Below are 22670 nucleotides of genomic sequence, written 5' to 3'. Positions count from 1 at the left end.
CCACAGACAGCTATTTCCAGGATGTCTAAGAAAACCCCACACCCTCAGTTCATGCTCTATCAGCTCAGAAGCTCTTACCCTGGATGTGTGCACTGAGAAGGAAATTTGTTCACACGCAAGAGATAACGTGGTGTCCCTGACATCTCTAATGAGAATCACCCTCACTGTTCAGGTCACATGTGACTCCTTGACAGTAAAGACTGTCACCTAAAGCAGATCACCCCTGCCTTGTTCACCTTGCTAATCTCCCCAGAGCTGTCCAGCCATTTATGTTAAGCAGCCCTGATTGCTCCTGCTGACAGCACAGATTTTCATCAGCTCATGACACAGCTGACCGACCTACCAATATTTCTACATGGTTGTCTCTCCATCACCACCATGTCTGAATGTCTGCAGCACAATGCAAAGTGAGCTTGAACCCAGTGCCCAGCTGGCAAAAATATGATGCAAAAACATGCTGTGAACACATCATCTTAGTGCAAACCCCCCAGCCTAGGGTAGAGAACACAAACATGAGTCTTCCTAGCAATGAAAGTTGTCCCACCTTTCTCTTGCCCTCAGGAGAGCAGTTCTGGCTCAGGCAGGGAAATTGCAGCTCAGCATCAGCGCCCTGCCTGTGACCTCTTCCACCATCCACCTGCTTTGTGTTCAGAGCTAACCACTGAGTAAACCCAAGCTATTTCCACCCAGGGGAGAGCAGAGAACAAGGAATGTATTTGACATCAACAGCAGAACCCACAGACACTGGAAAAGCTGCCCCTACTCTTCCCATTCTCTCCCAGCAGCACAGATTAAGGTGGATGCCCTGCTGTGTCTTCTCCATTTAAAGGACAAACCAAACCCATCATTTTCTCAATAAAGTTGTGCACATTTCTCCTTCCCCCAGCCCAGAGCAGAGGTGCAGTGTGAGCAGTTCCACAAATGTTACACAGGTATTTGGTCATGGAAGGACACAAAAGCAGGTGGCATTTTCAGGAAACCATCAGGTCAGTGTCAAACCATGACAGTCAGGTAAAGTTCAGCCCCTATGAGAGGACAGATGCCCCTCACACTCACACTGCAGAGGTGCAGTGTGAGCAGTTACACAAATGTCCCTGTATTTAGTCTTGGAAGGACACAAAAGCATTTTCAGGTGACATTTTCAGGTGTGCCACAAGTGACTCTCACCTGGACTGATCTCAGCCATCTCCACTCTCCTCCCTAGCCATGAATGAAGACACAGCCATGTGCCAGCTGCAAGCTCCACCACAGGCACTCTGGAAACCATCAGGTCAGGTAAAGTTCAGCCCCTAGGAGAGGACAGATGCCCCTCACACTGCTGCAGCCATGTGACAAGCACAAGCTGTCAGGACAAGCATTCAGACTGAACAGGGCCAAGGAGAAAGGCTGCAGAGGTGCCACTCTCCTCAGGCAGATCCTGTGCAGCACGCTTCCACAGCAGCAGATTAACAAGGATTTTGTCTGGAAGCTTCAGTCACCTCTGTGAAGTTGTCTGGCTGTAAATACACACTTCACAAGCCCTTCCTGGAGGGCTGTCCAGAGGAACATGCTACTGATTCCTCAGGATTAAACCCAGCCCCCTCTTAATGTCTATACTTGAAAAGAATCTTCTTTACCTAAATGGATTAATTAGGAAGACTATAAACCACACATGCAAAGCCACTCACACTACAAGATGCCCTGTGTCACCCCCAGCCTTGCAGGGGAAGATGCTCCCCAGACACTCCTCATGCAGGAAAGAGAAACCCTGCCCTGATGAGCCTTTGTCTGCCCACAGGTTCTGAGCTGAGGTACCACACAACACCCTGGCTTGTCCTGCATGGGGCAGCACTGCCAGAGGAGCTTCTGCTTTGTGTGACCAGCAAAAATGAACTGTGTGAACTTCCAAAAGCTTTTGCTTTGTGTGACCAGCAAAAATTAACTCTGTGAACTTCCCTTAGCAGTGGCTTCTGCACAAGGGGGTCTGACAATGCAACCTGAAGCTGTACCAGAGCCCCTCACCCTCTGCAGGGAGGGCATTCAGGTGACACACAGCAGGAACTACTTTCTCCTGAGTCCATGACCACAGCTGATCCATTTTAGTGATGCCATCTGCCACTGCTCTTAAATAAGGCATTGCAGCAGCTTCTCACTGCAGCTTTCCCTGTGACACAGCCTGCCCTCAGCCAGGAATGCCACAGGAAGGATTGTCTGCTGGGCATGTCACAAACAATCAGGGGCCTGATGAGCTGTGGGGATAGTGAATGCCTCTGTGGTACAATGTCACAGACATCTTTTATGGAAACCCTTTCCTTAGGATTTCTCCTCCTGAGAAGCTGGGAGGCCTCAGGAACAAAATGTAAACAATGGTTATCTGCTGCTGTGGAATGCAACAGGTGCATCTGTGATTGGTCTCATGTGGTTGTTTCTAATTAATGGCCAATCACAGTGAGCTGGCTCGGACAGAGAGTCCTTTGTTATCATTCTTTCTTTTTCTATTCTTAGCTAGCTTTCTGATTAAATCCTTTCTTCTACTATTTTAGTATAGTTTTAATGTAATATATATCATAAAATAATAAATCAAGCCTTCTGAAACATGGAGTCAGATCCTCAGCTCTTCCCTCAACCTCAGACCCACCATGAACACTGTGTACCCACCTCCAGTGCCACCGTGCTCTGCCTGCCATGGCCCTGGGAGGGGACCCAGCCCCCAGGCAGCCCCACAGGGACCCCACTGTGGTGGTGAGGGCAGGGGAGATGGAGCTGTAGCTGCTCCTCCCTGCAGGTGCTTACCTGTCCCCTCAGATGAGCTGCACAGCCCCCGAGGCCACCAGAGGGGCCACGGTTCTGTAGCGGATCAGGTGCTGCGAGCCCTCCTCCAGATCGATGGCATATTCCCTGCAGAGACAGGGGGTGAGAGCTGCTGCTGCCCACAGGGACACCGAGGCACAGGGACACCGAGGCACAGGGACACCGAGGCACAGGGACAGACACTGAGACACAGGGACACCTGTACCCCACACAGAAATGCCCCCCTACCTCTGCTCATCTGTCTCTGGCTCCACCAGGATGTTCTCCTGCCGCTCCAGCACCCGCAGGAACACAAAGGAGTCCAGATTGGGCTTTGGGACTGCAGATAAAACATTGAGAGCACAAGCTCAGCCCTCATTTCTATTCCTCTGCAGAGCACCAAGGGCTCTGACAGGTAACAAACTGACAGGTAAACAAAGGGAACACCAGAGCCTTGTAACCAGATGTGAGACAGGACTTGGCAGCAGCAGCACAGAACCACGTTACAACATTGCCATCACATCATCTTTTCTCAACTGAAGGACTCAGCCCTTACATTTGGGGCTCCCTGGAGCTCTCCCCACCCTTCTGAGTGCTTCTACAATTTTCAGATTACTCTGGAGTCTGGAGAGACTCACCTGACTTTAGGAGAGACACTTTCTGCAGGTTAGGTGGCATGTGCTTCAGGGCCACGTTTTTCAGGTAAGCCTCTGTGTTTGCCATGTACCTGAAATAAACCATTGAAGAATTGAGTTGATTAATCAAATACAAATCTGCAGGGAGAGAACTGCTCAAATCAAGAGTAAGAAACAGCTTCTCATCCTCATGCCATGGGCACAGCCAAAAACAAGCCCTTGGCCTACGCTGGTAGATGACTCAAAGTCATTTTCAGTTCCTTTCTTGCCCACAAGGAAACCTCCTGGTAAGACACACTGATTCTTACTTCAGACTGTCTGCTCACAGTCTCAAGAACATCAGCAAATGCACACAGATAAGTTTCTATAATCTATAAAAGGGGAGGAAGATATATTGAAAACCTACTCACTCTGTAGCAAAAGCAAACTCCTCTGGTGATAAAATGGAGGGCTCCCCTTCAGCTCGAGACTTCTCCTTCTCCAGGATGTGGGGAAAAAACTTCTCTATCTGATATTGAAACACAGCCCAAAAGGATGACACAGATCTCTCACAAGTTCAGTGTTTAAACCCCCACTCTCCACTGGATTCCCTACAAGCTGCAGGCTGCCCAAATCCCTGCTCCTGAAGTAACTGTGACACCACCAAGGCACACAACCAGCAGGACACAGGGACAGGAGTGGGACACACTCAGCTGTGCCAGCCCAGGCTCAGATAAAGCCAGCAGCACTCACAATATTATCATCAACACTGCTGTGATCTTCCTGCATTACAACATCAAATTAAGAAATTAATTTGAGTTACATTTCAGAGAACACCCTTTAGTGTGCTGAGGCAGGAGGCCCTGTGCAGGTAAAATCCCCCCTGAAATGCCCCTTTTTCCCCCTCTGGGCTGCAGTGTTACCTTCACCAGCCGACACCTCAAGTAGCTGCTGAGCACGAAACGGATCCGCTCGATCTCCATGTGATGCACGCTGACCTTCAGGTCTCCTTTCTTGGCCCGTTTCAGGTTGGCTTCCTGCAAGAAAAAGCAACAAGAAATGAAAATTAAATGGCTGAAACATCAAAGAAATAACAGAGGAAGACAAGTTTTGTATATAGAGCCCACAAACTCAGACTAAGGCTGTTTTTGATGACCCAAAGCTCACTGCTTCCTTTAGCATACTTTGGGTCAGCAAAATGTAATTTGAGTACTTGAGCCCCTTTCCAAGGCAAGCTCAAAGAAGAAACTCAGACAAGTTTTGTCTTAGAGGCAGGGGAGCAAACAAGCCCAGCACTCCCAAAGAGCCTCAGGCAAGCAGGGCCTGCCCAAACCACACCCGAGCCAGGAGCACCTACTGTGAAAACGCCAATCAGTTGTTTTTAGAATTTTAAAAGTGTAATAGGAATAAAATGCTTATAAAAATTGTAATATAAATAGAGTAATAATAATTTGGACAATTTGGATTAGGACAATATGAGACAATAGAAAGACAGAGTTATGAACAGTCCAGGTGCCTCTTTCTGGGCAAAATAAGCCCAAAAAAGGACCCACGTTAACAGAGGATTAACCCTTAAAAACAACAGCCTGTTGCATATTCATACACCTCATACATGATGCATAAATTCCATTGAAACACAGGATTCTGTCTTGTCAGTGTCAACTTCTTTCTCATAATCCTGACAGCATCGTTCTGCCCCAACGAGGCAGGAAGAAGTTGGTTTCTCCTGATAATGAAGCAATAAATTCTCTTTCTCTGAAAGATTCAGGTGTCCTGTGGCTGTTATCTCACTATGAGTCCTTTCTTTAGAAAAAAAGCATCCTACATAGCACAGTTTCTATTTTAACATTTTGTTACAACCTAAAACTATATTTAACACACGACTTAAGAGAATTAACACAGCATCACTTTCTAACACAACACATACAATATTCACTTTAATATTTGCGAAAAGCCAATCATAAAGACTCATTTTTCACACCTACCATATGGTCCAGCTGCTCCACCACGCACTCGATGATTTCAGGTTTACTCTCCAGCAGCTCCGGAGCAAATTTCTCATTGAGCCAGGCCTGAAAGAAGGCACGCTGTGAGTGTAACCGAGGGAATCCTCAGCCCCACCGCCCCGCAGCCCTGCCCGTGGCTGCAGCCCCGGTACCTGCTCCAGGCTCTGGATCAGCTGGGCCGGGGTCAGCACCAGCTCCTCGCTCTCCCCGTCCGAGTCGCCGCCGGCCGCGGCCGCCATCGCTCCCGCCATCACCGGCCGGCCGCGCCACTGCGCATGCGCGGCATGCCCGGGAACATAGATGGGGAACGGCGCTGCGGCCGCTTGGCCAATCGGAAAACGCGCTGGGGCCGCCGCTCCTCCCTCTGACCAATCAGAAGGCGAATTGAAAAAAAGCCATGTTCTTCAGCCAATTAGAATGAAGACTGGAAAAAAGCCATCTTTTTCAGCCAATCAGGACGCAGATTGAAGGTGCTAGGCTAACAGGAAGCGGATTGAAATGCAGCTTCCTCAGCCAATCAGGGTACGGCTCTTGGCTGCGAGCTTTTTCAACCAATCAGAAAGCGATGTGAGCTGGCTAATCAGGAGGCGGACGCAGGACGCTGGCTAATCAGGAGGCGGATTCAGCTCTTTTGGAAGTCAGCTGGCTCGGGCTGCAGTGGCCTCCACCAATCAGGGAGCGGCGTCCAGCTGCAACTTCTGAGCCAATGAGGAAGCGCAGGGAAGCTGTAGATATTTCAGCCAATCAGGGCTCAGTAGGTTTGATACCTCTCGGCTCCAGGAACAGGCACCAGGTGGGCACTGGGCATGAGAGAGAGCCAGGGACACAGCCCCCAGTGCCAGGTGGGCACTGGGCATGATGGAGCCAGAGCATGGACACAGGGACACAGCCAGGCACCAGGTGGGCACTGGCCATGAGAGCGAGCCAGGGACACAGCCCCCCGTGCCAGGTGGGCACTGGCCTTGATGGAGCCAGACCATGGACACAGGGACACAGCCCCAGTGCCAGGCACAGGGACACAGCCTGGACACAGAGACACAGCCCAGAGAGAGGGACACAAGGACACAGCCTGGACACACAGACACAGCCCCCAGTGCCAGACACAGGGACACATGGACACTGCCTACAGCCTGCACACAGGGACAGACACACGGACACAGCCCAGACACAGGGACAGCCCCCAGCACTAGGTGGGCACTGGCCCACCAGAGCCATCAAGCCTGGACACAGGGACACAGCCTGGACATAAAGACACAGCCCCCAGTGCCAGACACACAGACAAAGCCCGGACATACAGACACAGCCCCCAGTCCAGCCCAGGCACAGGGACACAGCCCAGACAGAGGGACACAAATAGCCCCCAGTGCCAGACACAGGGGCACAGCCTGGACACACAGACAGAGCCTGGACACACAGACAGAGCCCCCAGCCCAGCCCAGACACACAGACACAGCCCGGACACACAGACACAGCCCCACCCCAGCCTGGACACACAGACACAGCCCGGACACACAGACACAGCCCCAGCCCAGCACTCCAGAGTCACCCCCAGCCCCGCTGCCACAACACACCTGCACACAGTTTAAGAAAAGGTTTACTGATCCATCAGTACTTCTGCCAATATTGCAACAGCTGTGAAAGGCAAACACTGTTACAGTTTAGAAAAAAAACAAATTTATACAATGAAAATATTAATCAAATCTCAACCCCCTCCCCCAGTGGCTGAGGAATGAGCCTGGAGTTCCACATCCAGTATTAGCACCTGCAGCACCACCAGCAACCAACCCAGCCCCTCCAGCCTGAACTCCTGAGGTCCTTGCACAACTGGACACTGACACTGGGCCCCTACACCAGGACACCTGGGCTGTGACACAGGAAAAGGATGGAAGGGAAGGGATTCAGCCAGCTTGGATTGTGGGGAGCTGCACTTGTGCAGGTTCTGCTGAGCAATGCACGGGGATGCTGAGGAATGCACAGCTCCACTCCTCAATGTGTGCCAGAAACAGAATTCAGAAATCCGTCCTACACAGTATCTTACAGCTTGTCAAATCAATGTTTTCCTATAAATTATATATAAGAAATCCATAAAGAAACAGTTTTACACCTCACATATTAATCAGGGAAGGGTGGGAATTGTTATTTTTATTGGCTCAGCATCCACTTTACTGTGCTCACTGTTCCATGGCTGACCTGGCCAACAACAGCACAGACACAGGGGCAGACAAACCAGCAGGGTTAAAGTCTGGCTACAGCCCCCTCAACCCAGGGATAACCAAGACTTTAACTCAAGGAACACTTTTGCCTTTTGGTTTTCCACAAGGACCAGCACAGGAGCTGCTGCCTTGGGTCACTCCTCACTGGGAAGAGGCTCTGTGTATCTCTGCACTCTTACACTGAACTGGAGAGAAATTCCCAACTTGGAGCTGGAGCTTTCCAAAGCCCAACTGACACACAGAAGGGTTTAAGAACCAGGGACAAACAGCACTGCACTTACAGGACTAAAACTAAACCTCTGTTGGGCTCAGAGCCCCATTTCTTTCAGGAGACAACACAGCTTTACCACTTCTGCCTTTTCTTGAGGAAAAAAAAAAGAAAACCCCAAACCAAACAAAAACTAAAAAGTGATCCTCTTGCTTCCAAATCTACTGCAAAGTGGATGCTGACCAGCTAGGTCACCCCTGGGGAGCAGTTGGAGGAAGTTAGTCCTTGTAGTAGATGGCACTGTGGATCTGGCAGCAGAGAAAGGAATGATGCTCTAAAGTAGGAGGTAGGGGAACCTTGGTACAGCGAGTCCACCGGTGAGCTGGCATCTGGAAAAGAAGTTCAGGTGGTTAAAACTCCTCCCAAGCCAAATCTCCCCTACACAAACCTTTCTGCAGTTACCACTTGCTGTGGTGAGCAGAATCCAGAGCTCTCAATTCCAGCAGTCCCAACAAAAAATAAACACTTTTACTATTTGCTTCTTTTCCCATAAATATAAATATTTCCCACTCTTTTCTGCACATACTGCCAACAATCTGAACTTAACTCTCCCATCCCAGGGCCTGCAGAGCAGCCAACACAAGGGAGCCAGTCCCAGGGTCACCTTTCCAAAAGCTGACAGTAATTTTAGTGGTTTATATTGGATACAATTACCATGAGCCCCTGTTATATTTTCTGAAAAATCTCTTTGCCCAGGATTTTGCTCCTGGGAGGCTGAGAAGCCTCAGAGAAAAATGAAAACAATAATTATCTGATTTACTTCTCCTGTGTTTTGCTGCTTTGGAACGTGTTTGGACATTGTGATTATTTCACTGATTTCATGTAAAGTGTTTTTACTTAATGACCAATCAGTGTCTGGAAGGAGTCACAAGTTTTTAATTAGTATCTTTTAGCCTTCTATAAGTATCTTTTCTCTATTCTTTAGTATAGTTAAGTATAGTATTCTTTTATATTTTATTTATGGTGTATTTATATATATAATTATATATATTTATAATATATAATGTAAATAATATGTATAATATATATATATAACATTTATAATTATTACAATTATATTTTATACTATATATATTATATATTATATATTATATATTATATATTATATATTATATATATATTACATATAGAATATATAGAATGCATAGAATATATTTATATTTATAATAAATAAAATAATAAATTAGCCTTCTAAAAACATTAAGTCAAATTCACCACTCCTCCCTTCAATGGGGGACCCCCAAAAATACCACAAGGCCCAGTCCTGCAAACACCCCTCACTTTGTGAGAGCAGCACCAAGAGAGCTGAGAGCCTCCCAGCAGAGCTTTTCAAACCTGCTGGGCTTTTTTACCTGAAAACATCACAAGTAAAGTCATCAGCATGATAACCAGAACTGCAGCCAACTGAAAAACTGACACAAAAAGTCTCTGTATGCTGAGTACACCCAGAGACAGAACCCATTTTACTGACCTGAGAAGAATTTTGGACATGATATAGCACAAGTTAGCAAATTTACACAATCCAGACTCAAATTTCTCCTAGGTTAAGCAACATCCTGCCCAGTACTGATATTTTTATTTTCAAGAGCTGGTTCACACAGGATTTATGTGAACAATCTTTGATCATGTACAAGGGTGAGATAAACTCTGAGCATGACATTTCTGAGCACAGAAAGATGTTGAGACTGATCTAAGGGTAACACATACCTGAGACTCCACAGTTTTATCTTCCACTGGTCAAACCTCTGTCTTCATAAATGGTAATTTCAATCTACATAGAAAAGCTGTTAGGGAAACACACTATAAAGAGACTATGAAAACGTACTCAGAAAAAGGCAAAAAGACATTAAGATTATGGAACTTTTGATATTTTAGCTGCTTAAAGGCAGGTCCCAGAGCTCTAAAGCAAAAGGAACAATCTATGTGAGATGGCTCATCAGGTAAGAGCACTGGCTCCCAGCCCAGGAACTCAGTGTGGGTTTGAGTCTTGTCCCCCTGATAAATTTTGAAGAAGGCTGTGCACCAAGCAAAAAAAAAGTTAATACTGCTAAAAAGTCACCTCCAAACTGAAAATGCTTTTACTCAAGTTGAATGCTGAAGGTGTATGCACAATGTAAAACACAGTGAGGAAAAAGGAGTTGTGGAGGTGACAGCTCTGAGCTGTTTGGACAATCACAGAAAACCCAACTGCAAGGAATTAACCTTATCATACATTGGGTTCCAATTGCTGTGGTTTCAATATTTTCAAAGAAAGATGTGTTGCTCATTATACTTCTCCATTTGCTATGAAAGGTCTTTACAACTTCAGGCAATAACCACAAAAAATGTCTGGTACAAGTCTCTGGTGAGCTATCAGCTACAAAAGAAGTTTAGAAACTCCTGCTAAGTCAAACCAAAAGCTCCCCTGCACAAACCTTTCCAGGCAGGACTTGCCTTGCCGGCATTTCTCTTAACAAGTTTTTATTCAGAAAAGCATCAAATGAGATTTAACTGTGAGGATACTACAGAATTTGAGCACAGGATGCGGTACCTGTGAGGTGAGGGGTGACAATGAGAAGTGGGGCAAGTTCTTCCCCCAGAGTGGAAAGTGTGGCTCAACAGCTGAAGAAAAAGGGTTGAAATAAACCACAGTGGAACAAGAGCAAGTGCTGGGCTTGCAGTGATGTTTGTATGTCAAAATCTTCAGCAGAACTGAGCTGAGGGTTGCACATTAACTGACAGCCAGGTCTTGTTCTTACAACATCAATTTTTGTCCTACAACACAGACAGAAAATCAGAATCTCTGGAGGTTACTGGAATAGAGAAAGGATCTCAAGTCACAAAGGTTGGGTTCCACATCTTCATGTGCCAAATCTTAACACACCAAAACCTGACTGGGGACCAGAACACAACAAACAGCAACAATCCCTGAGTCTGTATCCCAGATCAAGCATGAGCAGAGGTGCCTCACTGACACAAACCAGAAGGCACAGAAGGATACAACTCTTAATCCTCTTTCAATGGGGTCTGTCAGCAGAAGGCCCTGAGGAGCGTAGATCTTCTCATTCTGTTCCTGAATGAACTTAGCAATTTTCTTTAGAACCTGGGGATGAAACAGCACAAAAGGCACAGCAAGGCCAAGGTGAGAACTGACACACAACTGCTCTGGTGGATTCACAGTGCAGGATTCAGGGTGACCCCCATGGACCCAAACTGAGCAGTACCAGCATGTCTGAGGTACAGAAATACATTACATTACATTATAGAATGATGATATTATAGAATGCCTATATTATATTAGAATGCTTATAACATGCTTATAATGCTAATAATTGCCTTATAGAATCTTATATTATATCATAGAATGTTTACATCATATTGCAGAATGTTATGTTATGTTATAGAATGCTTATATTACATTATATAATGCTTATTCTATATTATAGAATGCTTACATTATATCATAGAATGTTTACATTATATTATAGAATGCCGATATTATATTATAGAATGCCGATATTATATTATGCTATATTAAAACTTCCTGAATAAACTTGGCAATTTTCTTTAGAACTTGGTATTATATTAATATTATATTATAATTATTTTAATATTATATTATATTATAATATTATAGTAATATAATATTAATATTACAATTTATATTAATATACTATTATATTAATTAAATTATATTAATATACTATTAATTGTATATTTTATATTTATATTATATCTTCCTGAATTAACTTAGCAATTTTCTTTAGAACCTGATAATGAAACAGCACAAAAGGCACAGCAAGGCCAATGTGAGAACTAACACACAACTGCTCTGGTGGCTCCACAGTGACCCCCATGGGTCCCAAAGTGAGCAGAACCAGCATGTCTGAGGTCCATCTGCACAGAATCTGCCCCAAAACACTGCAAGCCACAGAAAAACCACCAAGAAGCAAGGATGGAGGGGGAAACGAGCTCCTACCTTTTCATAGTGTGTCTCCATGCACAGGAAGATGGTGTAGGCAGTCAGGCAGGCGAGACAGCCCTCAAGGTAAGATTGGCCCCCAAGTTTCTCAGCTTCTGCATAGAGGTTGTTCAGTGTCCTGACTGTCTCCTCAAACTGCTGCCTGTCAATCTGCAGGGAAAGCAAGTGGGGCTGTCAGGAGAACATTCCAGAACTCACCAGGACCCTTGGACATCCAGCTCCACTCAGGGATCACCTATGCTTTAATATATTATATTTTATTATATTTATACTACACTATACTATATTATACTGTATTATACTATACTGTATTACACTATACTATATTATACTATACTATACTATATTATACTATATTATACTATACTATATCATATTATATTCTACTAAAACTATACTAGAGAAAGAGAAAAGATAAAACAGAAGGCTTAACAAGAATGAACAATAAAAACTCGTGACTGACTCTTCAAGCTGATGGTGATTGGTCATTAAGTAAAAACACAAATTCACATTAAACTAATCAAACAATCTCCAGACTACATTGCTAAGCAGCCAAACACAGGAGAAGCTGTGTTATTTACACTTTTCTCTGAGGCTTCTCATCTTCCCAGGAGAAGAAATCCTGGTGAAGGGATTTTTCAGAAAAAAAAAGCATTCAGAGCAACATGCCTGTGCAATTCAACTGGGAAAAAACCGGAATTCACACACTAAAATGGATGTGTTAAATGGTTAAACTATATTAAAGTGGTTAAAATAAACAGGAGCAGAGTGAAGGGACATCCACACCCACAGTGCCTCGGTGTTGCTGCAGTGCTGACCAAACACACCACAACAGAGGAACGGGGAAGAGAAAAAAAAACAACCAGAGAAAGAAAATAGGGTAGCAAGGCGTGTTTGTTTGGCTGTCACCCTAAGATAACACTTTTGATAGCGGTGACCAAAAGGAAAGTACTTGGGACAGCATTTGGTACTTGGGACAGTATTTGTGAGGGCTCTGAGCGGGCTGGGCAGGATTTCAGGGGAGAGGACAGTGCTGTCACCTGAGAGATAGAGACACAACGAGCACATTCTGCTCTACCGCTGCACACCCGCCGCCTTCCCCGGCCCCGAGCACAGCCCGGGGACACCGGGCAGGAACCGAGTCCGCCCCGCACCGGAACGGCTCCGGTCAGAGAATGGCACAGGAGCTGCCACCCCGCCCTCAGGGAAGCCGCGGAACCGGCCCTGACCGAGGCAGGGCACCGGCGAACGCCCCCCGAGCGCAGGCCCGTGAGGCCCTGCCCGGTGTGGGGCTCCGTGCGCCAACCCCGGCCCGGCCCCGCCTCACCCGGTTCTCCAGCTCGGCCGGGAACTTGCTCTGGAACTGGCAGCGCGTCCCTCCGCTGTAGTCGCGCTGGATGAACACCTTGCCCGACACAGGCGCCTGCTGCGGCCTCATCGCGCCGCCGCCCGCTCCGCTCCGCTCCCGTCCGCTCCTTCCGCCGCCCACCCCGCGCACTTACGGCTGTCGCAAAACCGCCGCGGCTCCCGGTGAGGGCGGAAGTGCCGCTAGGCGCCACCAGGTGCGGCAGTGCGCAGGCGCGGCCTCGGAGGCCGCAGAACAGCACGAGCGCGCATGCGCAAAAGCACTCGTATTCTATTGGGTGAACCGCTCGCCTCAGCTCACGTAACATTCCCCCCTCCGGCAGTACTTGGTACCGCCCATGCCCACAGGGCAGCGGCGGCCGGCGCTGTCCCGGTACAAGGCGCTAACCCGGGGCCGGGCGATATCCCGGGACAAGGCGCTGTCCCGTGGCCCACAGGCACCAACATCTGGCATCGCTATCCCGGGGCTCGGCGCTCTCCCGGCGGGCCCCCCCCCGGCCGTACTTGGTACCGCCCGAGCCCTCAGGCACCGGCGCCTGGCGATGTCCCGGGACAAGGCGCTGTCCCGGGGACGGGCGATATCCCAGGACAAGGCACTATTTCGGGGCCACCGCTCCCAGCTCGTTCATCATTTCCATGACTTTTCCTAGAAAACGGAGCCGCTAGGAGCAGACCGAGCCGCCCCCGCAGCTCTATCCCTGCTGCTGCACACGGGGGCCGGTGACGGCCCCGTAATCTTTCCCCAGAGCTCCAGGCAGCGGTGCCTCAGGCTGAGGCAAGGCTGAGAGCTGCCGTGAGGGCAGCAGAGAGCTCAGAGAAGGCAGGGCTGTGTCTGTGGTGGGAGCTCATCCTCCGGGACTTCCTTCAGGAGGGTCTGCTCGTGCTGACGGTGCCCCTCTGCTCCTGCTGAGAGCTGTTAAAAATAGGTTAAAAACTGTTGTAAAATAGTTGGTAGATCGTTAAGCATGTACTCTCAGTTTGGTTATTATATTGTAAAAGGGGTTAAAAAGGAAATCTGGTACTCAAGGTACCATAACACACCTCAGTAAAGCGCACCACGAGCCAGCCTGGACAGAACTGCAATGGCCAGCCAAGGCCTAAAACCTTCATGCAGATGAAGGACCCAAACAGAAACCAATCCAAAGGGACAAAAAACAGGATGAAAAGGAGCTCCTGACCCACTGAATTGTGCTGCTCCGTCTGGGACATCGGGGCAATCAGTGCTGAAAAGAAAACCCAGTGCTGGCGCTGCAGCATCCTTGAGGGAACGCTCCTGCTCAGCCCGGGCTCCCTTGCTTTAGGCCTTTCTTTTTTCCTATAATAAATGCTCAAAATCACCCTTGCTTTAGGCCTTTCTTTTTTATAATAAATGCTGAAAATCACTTCTGTACCAGGAGCCTGCTCTCGTTTTTACCAGTTTTTACCCATCGGGGAGGAACCTGAGCCCTCCTCCAAGTGAAACGAGCCAGCCTGGACAGAACTGTAATGGATCAATCAAGGCCTAAAACCTTCATGTAAATGAAGGATCCAAAAAGAAACCAATCCAAAGGGTTGGAAAACTAATCCAAGGGACACTTGTGGCTCTTGGAGGACACAGACACTGAAATAGAGTCTTTCAGGCCACCTAATGCAGTAGATATGCAAGAGGACAAATCAAATTTAGACATGACTTAGATTGGGAGATATACTCACAAAGCAAATTTGTGTCGTTTTATGGGCTTGAAAGATTTTAAGTCAGAGGTCCCTGTATGGCTTGAATTAGGTTAGGATAGGGGTATTCTGGAAAGCCAGATCTGGAGAAATTTTTATTCAGGGCATTTGAAATTGAGTAGGGGCCATCCAGCTTTTCTGTAATAAATAATTATTCTCTCTTAAATAAAATATTATTCTCTCTTAAATAAAGTACTCCAGAACACAAGCTTTCACATGACAAAGAAAATTATGAATACCTGAAAATGGATAGATCTATTTGTAGTATTTTTGTAGTATAATATAGCATGTATATAGCAGCAAGAAGCCCTTGGCAGCAGTGAGCTGGTTAATGGCTGCACTCAGTGATCCTCGAGGTCTTTTCCAACCTTGGTGATTGTGTGATTTCTGAGGCTATTTCAGCGCAGGGATAAACCCCTGGCTCCCACTGCTGAGCTCAGCTGCCAGAAAAGTTCCCCGGGAAGTAGCACAATCTTTGTTTGGTCATTAAAGCAGAAAAAAGAGAGAGGGAATCTTAGGAAATGCTTGAAACGATTAGGTGATCTTAACTCTAAGGAGCTAAACAAATGCAAAGCAATTCCCCCCTCAGCCCCTCGTGCTGCTGTAGAATGTAATCTCATTTCTAAACACACAATTACAGAAAATAAAAAGAAAAGAAAAGAATAATTAATTTCTGCTTCCTCATGCAAATCCTCTGACCAATCATTTAGGGATCAGGGGCAATTCAGCTTCTTGTGCAAATTCCAAACTGAAGGCCTGAAAAAAAACAAGTGAATGGATTTACTTTTCTAAGAACCAGAATTAACAAAGGTTCCATTTTCCATGGTTATGTGCCTGGCCAGACAGCCCTTGCTGACAAGCTCTCAAAAAACATGTGTTGGCCTGTTGAAAAGGCCCCAGTGTTGACTGACAGACAATTGAAGTGACAAATTGTTTCATTGTACTTGGCAGGGAGAGCGCTGTATTAGATAATTATGGCGAGGAGGGAAGCGACAGGTCACAGGTCAGAAGACACGTCTGACCCTGTTTTCTGAAAGCCCTGAAAGGAGCCCATGCCCTTCAGGGAGAGCAGCGTGCTGCTGGGGCTGCTGGGGCTGCTGGGGCTGCTGGGGCTGCTGGGGCTGCTTCTCCTTCTGCTGGGCTGATTAGGAGCAAACCAAGATGGAGTGGGGACGAGCTTGCTCTGCTCTTGCCTCAGTTGTGGCTCCCAGGATGGAAAGTGGCTCTCAGAATGGGTGTGTGGCTCTCAGGATGGGCTCCCAGGCTGGTGTGTGGCTCCAGGATGGATGTGTTGCTCCCAGTTTGGATGTGTTGCTCCCAGGACAATTGTGTGCCTCCCAGAATGGGTGTGCAGCTCCCAGGATGGATGTGTGGCTCCCAGGATGGATTCATGGCTCCCAGGAGAATTGTGTGGCTCCCAGGATGGGTGTGCAGCTCCCAGGATGGGCTTCCAGTTTGGATGTGTGGCTCTCAGAATGGGTGTGTGGCTCCCAGGGTGGGTGTGTGCCTCTCAGAATGGGTGTGTGGCTCCAGGATGGGTTCCCAGAATGGATGTGTGGCTCCAGGATGGGCTCCCAGGACAGGTGTGTGGCTCCCAGGACAATTATTTGGCTCCCAGGATGGATGTGTGGCTCCCAGGACAATTATGTGGATGGATGTGTGGCTCCCAGTTTGGATATGTGGCTCCCAGGATGGGTTTGTGGCTCCCAGGACAATTGTGTGGCTCCCAGGATGGTTTTGTGGCTCCTAGGATGGGCCCCCAGGATGGATGTGTGGCTCCCAGTTTGGATGTGTGGCTCCCAGGACAATTGTGTGCCTCCCAGAACGGGTGTGCAGCTCCCAGGATGGGTGTGTGGCTCCCAGGATGGGCTCCCAGGACAGGAGTGTGGCTCTCAGAATGGGTATGTGGCTCCCAGGATGGATTCGTGGCTCCCAGGACAATTGTGTGGCTTCCCAGGATGGATTCGTGGCTCCCAGGACAGGAGTGTGGTTCCCAGAATGGGTGTGTGACTCCTAGGATGGGTGTGCAGCTCCCAGGACGGGCTTCCAGTTTGAATGTGTGGCTTCCAAGACAGTTCTGTGCCTCCCAGTTTGGATGTGTGGTTCCCAGGATGGGTGTGTGGCTCCCCAGCAGCACCCACCACCTCTTAATAAATAAAAATAATAAATAAATAATAAACAAACCCACCACCTCTTATTAATAAAATGGCTCCAGGGGCCCAGAGCATGGGCAGCTGCCTTCACTGCCACCTTTGGGAGCACCTCAGCAGTCTGTGTTCTGAACTGGCAGGAAAAAGCACCAAGAAAAGGCCCTGAGTTCTGTCCCAGGCACTTGGGCACAGGCACCTTCCTTGCAGGATCAGCCCAGCCCTGCTGGGGCCTGGGTTTTTTTCAGTCTACAACTAATAGTTATTGCAGCTTCTCTCCTGCCACAGAAATAAAATATGGTATGGAATCACAGCACAGCCACTCCATTGAGAGCAATGCTACACTGAGTAACAGCAATAATTCAAAACAGATGAGCCAAAGGCTGGAGCACTATGGGCTCAGTATCCCAGTCTGCCCTGACCCCTGGAATTCGCTGAAAGTTACCTTGAGACTCGCCAGAACTCTTTTGTAACTTCTGTGAGGGTTATTTATTGCAAAGTCATAAATATTTGCTATGGATTTTCTCCATCAATCTACAAAATGAATTAGGTTAGAACAAAAATGTATGTACTTGGATTTTGGGCATGTGTTTCCCAGGCAGGGGTGAAAGCATTGGATCTCCATTGTGTAGAAGACAGGCTGCTGCAGAGCTTTGGGCTCTGCTGCCTGCACTAATTAATTCCCTTCCACAAACAAAAAAGTTTAAAATGCACAGTACAGTTGAGAAAGGGGGAAGGGAGGAAAGAGATTCTTCTTGAAATCTCTTTTAAAATCTTTCATAAAATTATTTATGGGGGAAAGGAAAATTCTGCTTCCCTCTCCTCCTTCCCAGACACCCTGCCAGTCCATTAAAAGCCTGAAACTGAGAGGCAGCATGTTGTGCCCCAGGGAATCAGCCTTGAGTCAAAGTTTACCCCAGGAGCCAGCACTGGCAGCTGGGTGTGGGGATGGAAGGAGAGTGCCCAGGCTCCTCTCTCTTTCCATCCCAAGGCAAAATTGGTTTGGGGCAAAGCCACCCCATTTTCTCACTGTTAAAAAGAGGGCGGAGAGCAGGACTTGCCTTGCCTTGCAGGCATTTCTCTTAACAAGTTTTTATTCAAAAAGCACTTAAATCAGACCTTGACTTTGAGGGTACTACAGAAGAATTTGAGCACAGGTGGATGCTGTACCTGGTGGTGAGGGGTGACAATGAGAAGTGGGGCAAGTTCTTCCCCCAGAGGTTGGTCAGGCACTGACCAGGCTCCCCAGGGCAGTGCTCCCAAGCCTGCCAGAGCTCAAGGGTTTGGACAGCACTCTCAGCCACGGGATGGGATCCTCAGGCACATCAGCAGGGCCAGGAGTTGGATTTTGTTGATCCTTGTGGGTCTCTTCTAATTAAGCCTCCAGGATGCTGCACCTTTTCAAAGCACGGGACCTGGCAGCCTGTGTGTGCAGCCAGCAATTCACACACAGAAATTCACACACAGCCAGAGAATCCTGCACTCCTCTGGCTGCTCACCCTGCCACCAACAGCTCCTGAAAAGGTTTGCATGAATGAGCTGATCCAGCTTTGTTTCTGCTCCCATGCTTTGCCCTTTACCCTTTGGCCTTTGCCCAGCTCTGTGGCCACAAGAGCAAGGGTCTGGCCACAGATGACTGCACAGCTGCCCAGATGTTCATTGTGCATGGCACAAAGAGCCACTCTGGGGGCTCACCAGCACCAGCTCCTGCTGCTCCTCACCCCAGCCACTGCCACGCTTCATAGAATACCAAACCTGCATTTTTCCCTGGGAGCTGGGGCTGTTTATCCTGGAGAAGAGGAGGCTTTGAGGTGACTTTATTGCTCTCCTCAATTTCCTGAAGGGAGCTTGGAGACAGGTGGGGTTGGTCTCTGACAGAACCAGAGGACACAGCCTCGAGCTATGGCAGGGAAGGTGTCACAGAATCCCAGAATCCCAGAATCACGGAATCACAGAATCCCAGAATCCCAGTCACAGAATTTCAGAATCCCAGAATCCCAGAATCCCAGAATCCCAGAATGATGAGGTTGCAAGAGACCTCTGAGATCATCCAGTCCAACCTGTGCCCCAACACCTCACCCAGACCATAGCACCCAGTGCCATGTCCAGGCTTTGTTTAAACACATCCAGAGATGGTGATTCTACCACCTCCCTGGGAAGAGCATTCCAGTGCTTTATTATTCTTTTGGTGAAAAAATTCTTCCTAATATCCAACCTGTACCTTACCTGACATAGCTTGAGATTGTGCCCTCTGGTTCTGTCAGTGCTGCCTGGTGGGAGAGACCAATAGGTTGGATATTAGGAAAAAGTTTATCACCAAAAGAATAATAAAGCACTGGGATGCTCTTCCCAGGGAGGTGGTGGAATCACCATCTCTGGATGTGTTTAAAAAAAGCTTGGACATCAGAGTAGCAGGAAAAGCTGAGAGAGGGAGCAAGGCAGGAGGAGCTTTTTGCTCAGTCAATGATTTACCAGATGTGTACACTGTACTAAAGACTTGTAAACATACTTTAATGGCCCGCTGTAAATCCAGGCAGTAGCAGTGCCAGCTCCATCTCCATCAGATGTGTCTTAAGAACAGCAGAGGAAGGGCTCTGAATCACTTTGTGGCAGGCTCTGTCAGCTCTGCATATAAATAAAAGAACCAATGTCCTCAGGTCAAAAATTATTTGAGTGATACGAAAGGTTTTATGACCAGCAGCTCCTCCTTTGCTGGGTTCCCTGCAATCTTCCACAGAGGGCACCTCCAGAATGTTGGATTTCTGTCCCAGTGCCCCAAGTGCGTGGCTGTGTTTTCACTGACTGTGCTGGAAGTCTCTTTTGTTAATCACTGAAGCACAGCGTCATTAGTGAGAAGTGCAGAGTGTACACAAAGAGGAACTTGCCAAATTACTAATAAGCAGAAACTCCATCCATCTTAATGAGACAGGGTTAAGAAAATAGCAACCTAGAATATACACAATGGAGCCTTTCCAATCTGCTTATTTACTCCTGTTAGAAAGTAGCTCTGAACTCCATCTCTGCTCCAGACTGGAGACTATCACATGGTTTCCAAACCACTGGTATCTTATGCTCTTGAAAATCATTTAGCACGAGAAGGATAAATAAATAAGTGGACAGAAGGATAAATAAATAAGTGGACAGAAGGATAAATAACTAAGTGGACAGAAGGATAAATAAATAAATGGGTCAAAAATTATAGAGGGAAGCGAGCAGATAGGATTGCTGAAGAGCAAGAAGCATGAGGAAATGTTTCCTCGTGGTGGGCTCCTGTTCCCTTCCTTTGGGCTCCCCACATTGTCAGGCAGCACGGAGCCACTCTTGGGCCAAAACCCCCATCAGGCCAGCCTAGCAGTGTGATTTACACCTCCCCAGTGACTTGCAGCACTTCCCCAGGTTACTCTGGCAAGCCAGAAGGGGTTTGCACCCACACCAAGGTGCCTGCACACCTGTGCTCCCCAGCCACATTTTTCTTTTGTTGGGTAAGGAATGGCTTGCAGTGCCTTTCACGCATGCAGCTCGGCTGCTGCTGTTTTATTGAACACCAGCACTTGCTGTATGTTATTCAGGCAAACTTTATATGTGCCACAGACCCTCTCAGCAGCCTGCACCTGGTCCAGGGCAAAGCTGAGCCTTGTGGAGAAGAATGTGCTGTAATGCAGCAAGTTATTACAGGATAAATATTTATAAGCCCCTGTAAACATTTGCCATCGGTTCCCTCCTGGGACTCGGGGCAGACGGTCAAGAGTTTCACCAGTGCTGAAGGCATTTGCTCTTGCAGTCCTTTATATGTTAGCTAGTAAATCTGTTGTTGGTCATGTGTAGTTATAGCATTTATTGGTGCTAATTTCACACAAACAGGAGGCATCAGCTGGAATTGTTGCGTGCCTTGATCCTGGCCAGCTTTTGGTGAAGGTGTCTCTGCAGCCCCAGGGGCACTGGGCACCTGGCTGAGGCATCAGAGTGGGTCCCCACAGCTGCAAAACCTCCCTGTGCAGGAGGTTATCATGAGGGTTGTCCTTATCATGGGGTGAGGGAATGCTCCTGGCTGCATCAGTGTTATTGGAGTCTTGGAGCAATCTGCTGAGAAAGCCAGAAAACAAAATGGCAAAACCAATATCTCCTCAGGGACTGACCCTGGCAGGTCTTGCTGGGCTGAGGGGGGTCTAACCTAAAGGAAATATTCCCTGGGGGTGTCCAGGAGCTGTCCTGCTGCAGGGCTGGCATGGTGGGCTCTCCATGCAGGGACATGGTAGCTGGGCTGCCTCTGCTGGTGCATCCCATCTGACAATGCGGGCATCCCTGTCCCTGTCCCTGAGTTTGTCTTATCTCCCCCATCCCTGCTGCCTCTGCTGGGGCTGAGATGGGGCTAAGGCAGTGGTGGGAAACTGGAGAAGAAATGCCAGGGCAGGCAAGGCCGTGACTCCTCCATGCCCTCAAGTGCAGCAGCAAAACAAAGAGCCCTGGGCAACAGCGCTCGTTGCATGGGAGTCTTTGGGGGCTCCACTTTGCTGCTCATGCACGAAAGCCAGTCATTTGGCAAAAATCAGCTCAGTTAGCAGGCTTTGTTCATAAAGAGCCAGGGCCTGAATGGACTCAGGGCTAATATATTCTATTATCCCATCCGTGCCTGCCTGTTTCCCCAGGGCAGCATGCAGGGAAAGGCAAATTCCAGCACCAGAGTGTGCCCAGGGTGGGCAGGGAGGATGGGACAGGTGGGACAACACCACTGCCGGCAGCACTGGGACATGTCCCACATGTCCCCTGCCACCTGCCCTGTCACCCCTGAGCACAGGACATGGAGCAGAGTGGGATGTGAGCTGCACATGAGGGCAGAGTGCCTGGTCCTGCACAGGCTGCTGGGATGAACAATGGAGCCAGAAATAGGCACGGTTAATTGGGCTGGGCTTTTCACAGGGCACGAGAGGTCTTGGGACAGCCAGAATGGTGTGTGGTGCAAAGGGGCTCGTTATTCAACAAGAAAATGTTAGCTCCCTGTGGGAAAGGCAGCAATAAATGGCTATGACATTAGAGACAAGGCAGAGATTTAAGAAGCAGTGGGCTACATAATTATGGAGGGAAATGGCTGCACAGGCTTCACTCAGAAAAATCCATGTGCAGTCTGGAAGAGGTCTGTTGGAAGAGCAGCACTTCTTGAGCAGCTGCTTTCTAAGAGGTCTTATATCATGGATTAAGCAATTTAGTGGCCTAGACTAGAGTTGGCATTTTCATTTGGTTTAGTTTTTTTCCTCCTTCTCCCTGATTTCTTACATTTTTAAAATAAAAAATGGTTTGCCAGCAATTGTATTTGCTGCTCAATTGTATTTCAATTTAAAATTCACTCTTGGTTTCCCATTCAGGCGCTGTTGTCATCAGTGTGGACGTCAGCCACAGAAGAGAGAAGGCAGCCAGCAAAGACCTTCCCTGAGCCAAGTTCAGGAACTGTCCAGGCCATGCATGTGGTCAGATTTAGCAGCCAAGGCGTGCTGAACAGTGAGCTTTCCTGCTTGGATCAAGAGCTGGGAACTGTGGCAGGCTCAGCAGCTACTGTTGAGTGAAACCCACTGATCAGTGTGGGATTCTCCAGGACACCCATCCCTGGGGTGACCATCACAGC

General features: G+C 48.1%; 2 protein-coding genes across 2 annotated transcripts; both read right to left on the bottom strand.

Moving 5' to 3' along the window:
- Positions 1–2766: 2766 nt before the first annotated feature.
- On the bottom strand, positions 2767–5700 carry GINS4 (GINS complex subunit 4). Its single transcript, XM_005495928.4, has 7 exons — positions 5542–5700; positions 5369–5455; positions 4307–4420; positions 3815–3912; positions 3408–3496; positions 3019–3109; positions 2767–2877 (listed from the first exon to the last, which is right to left on the bottom strand). Exons 1-7 carry the CDS (start codon positions 5638–5640, stop codon positions 2781–2783), a joined length of 675 nt encoding a protein of 224 aa, XP_005495985.1. The 5' UTR covers positions 5641–5700; the 3' UTR covers positions 2767–2780.
- A 1265-nt stretch (positions 5701–6965) lies between these two features.
- LOC113460393 (golgin subfamily A member 7) lies at positions 6966–13390 on the bottom strand. Its single transcript, XM_074559153.1, has 5 exons — positions 13159–13390; positions 11829–11981; positions 10851–10952; positions 9578–9641; positions 6966–8199 (listed from the first exon to the last, which is right to left on the bottom strand). Exons 1-4 carry the CDS (start codon positions 13267–13269, stop codon positions 9594–9596), a joined length of 414 nt encoding a protein of 137 aa, XP_074415254.1. The 5' UTR covers positions 13270–13390; the 3' UTR covers positions 6966–8199; positions 9578–9593.
- Between the last annotated feature and the right edge of the window lie 9280 nt (positions 13391–22670).

The sequence above is a fragment of the Zonotrichia albicollis genome, chromosome 26, assembly GCF_047830755.1.
Source record: "Zonotrichia albicollis isolate bZonAlb1 chromosome 26, bZonAlb1.hap1, whole genome shotgun sequence".
In the NCBI taxonomy this organism is placed as follows: Eukaryota; Metazoa; Chordata; class Aves; order Passeriformes; family Passerellidae; genus Zonotrichia; species Zonotrichia albicollis.
The sequence above is the reverse complement of the archived record's forward strand: the minus strand, read 5'-3'. Positions and strand labels throughout refer to the sequence as shown.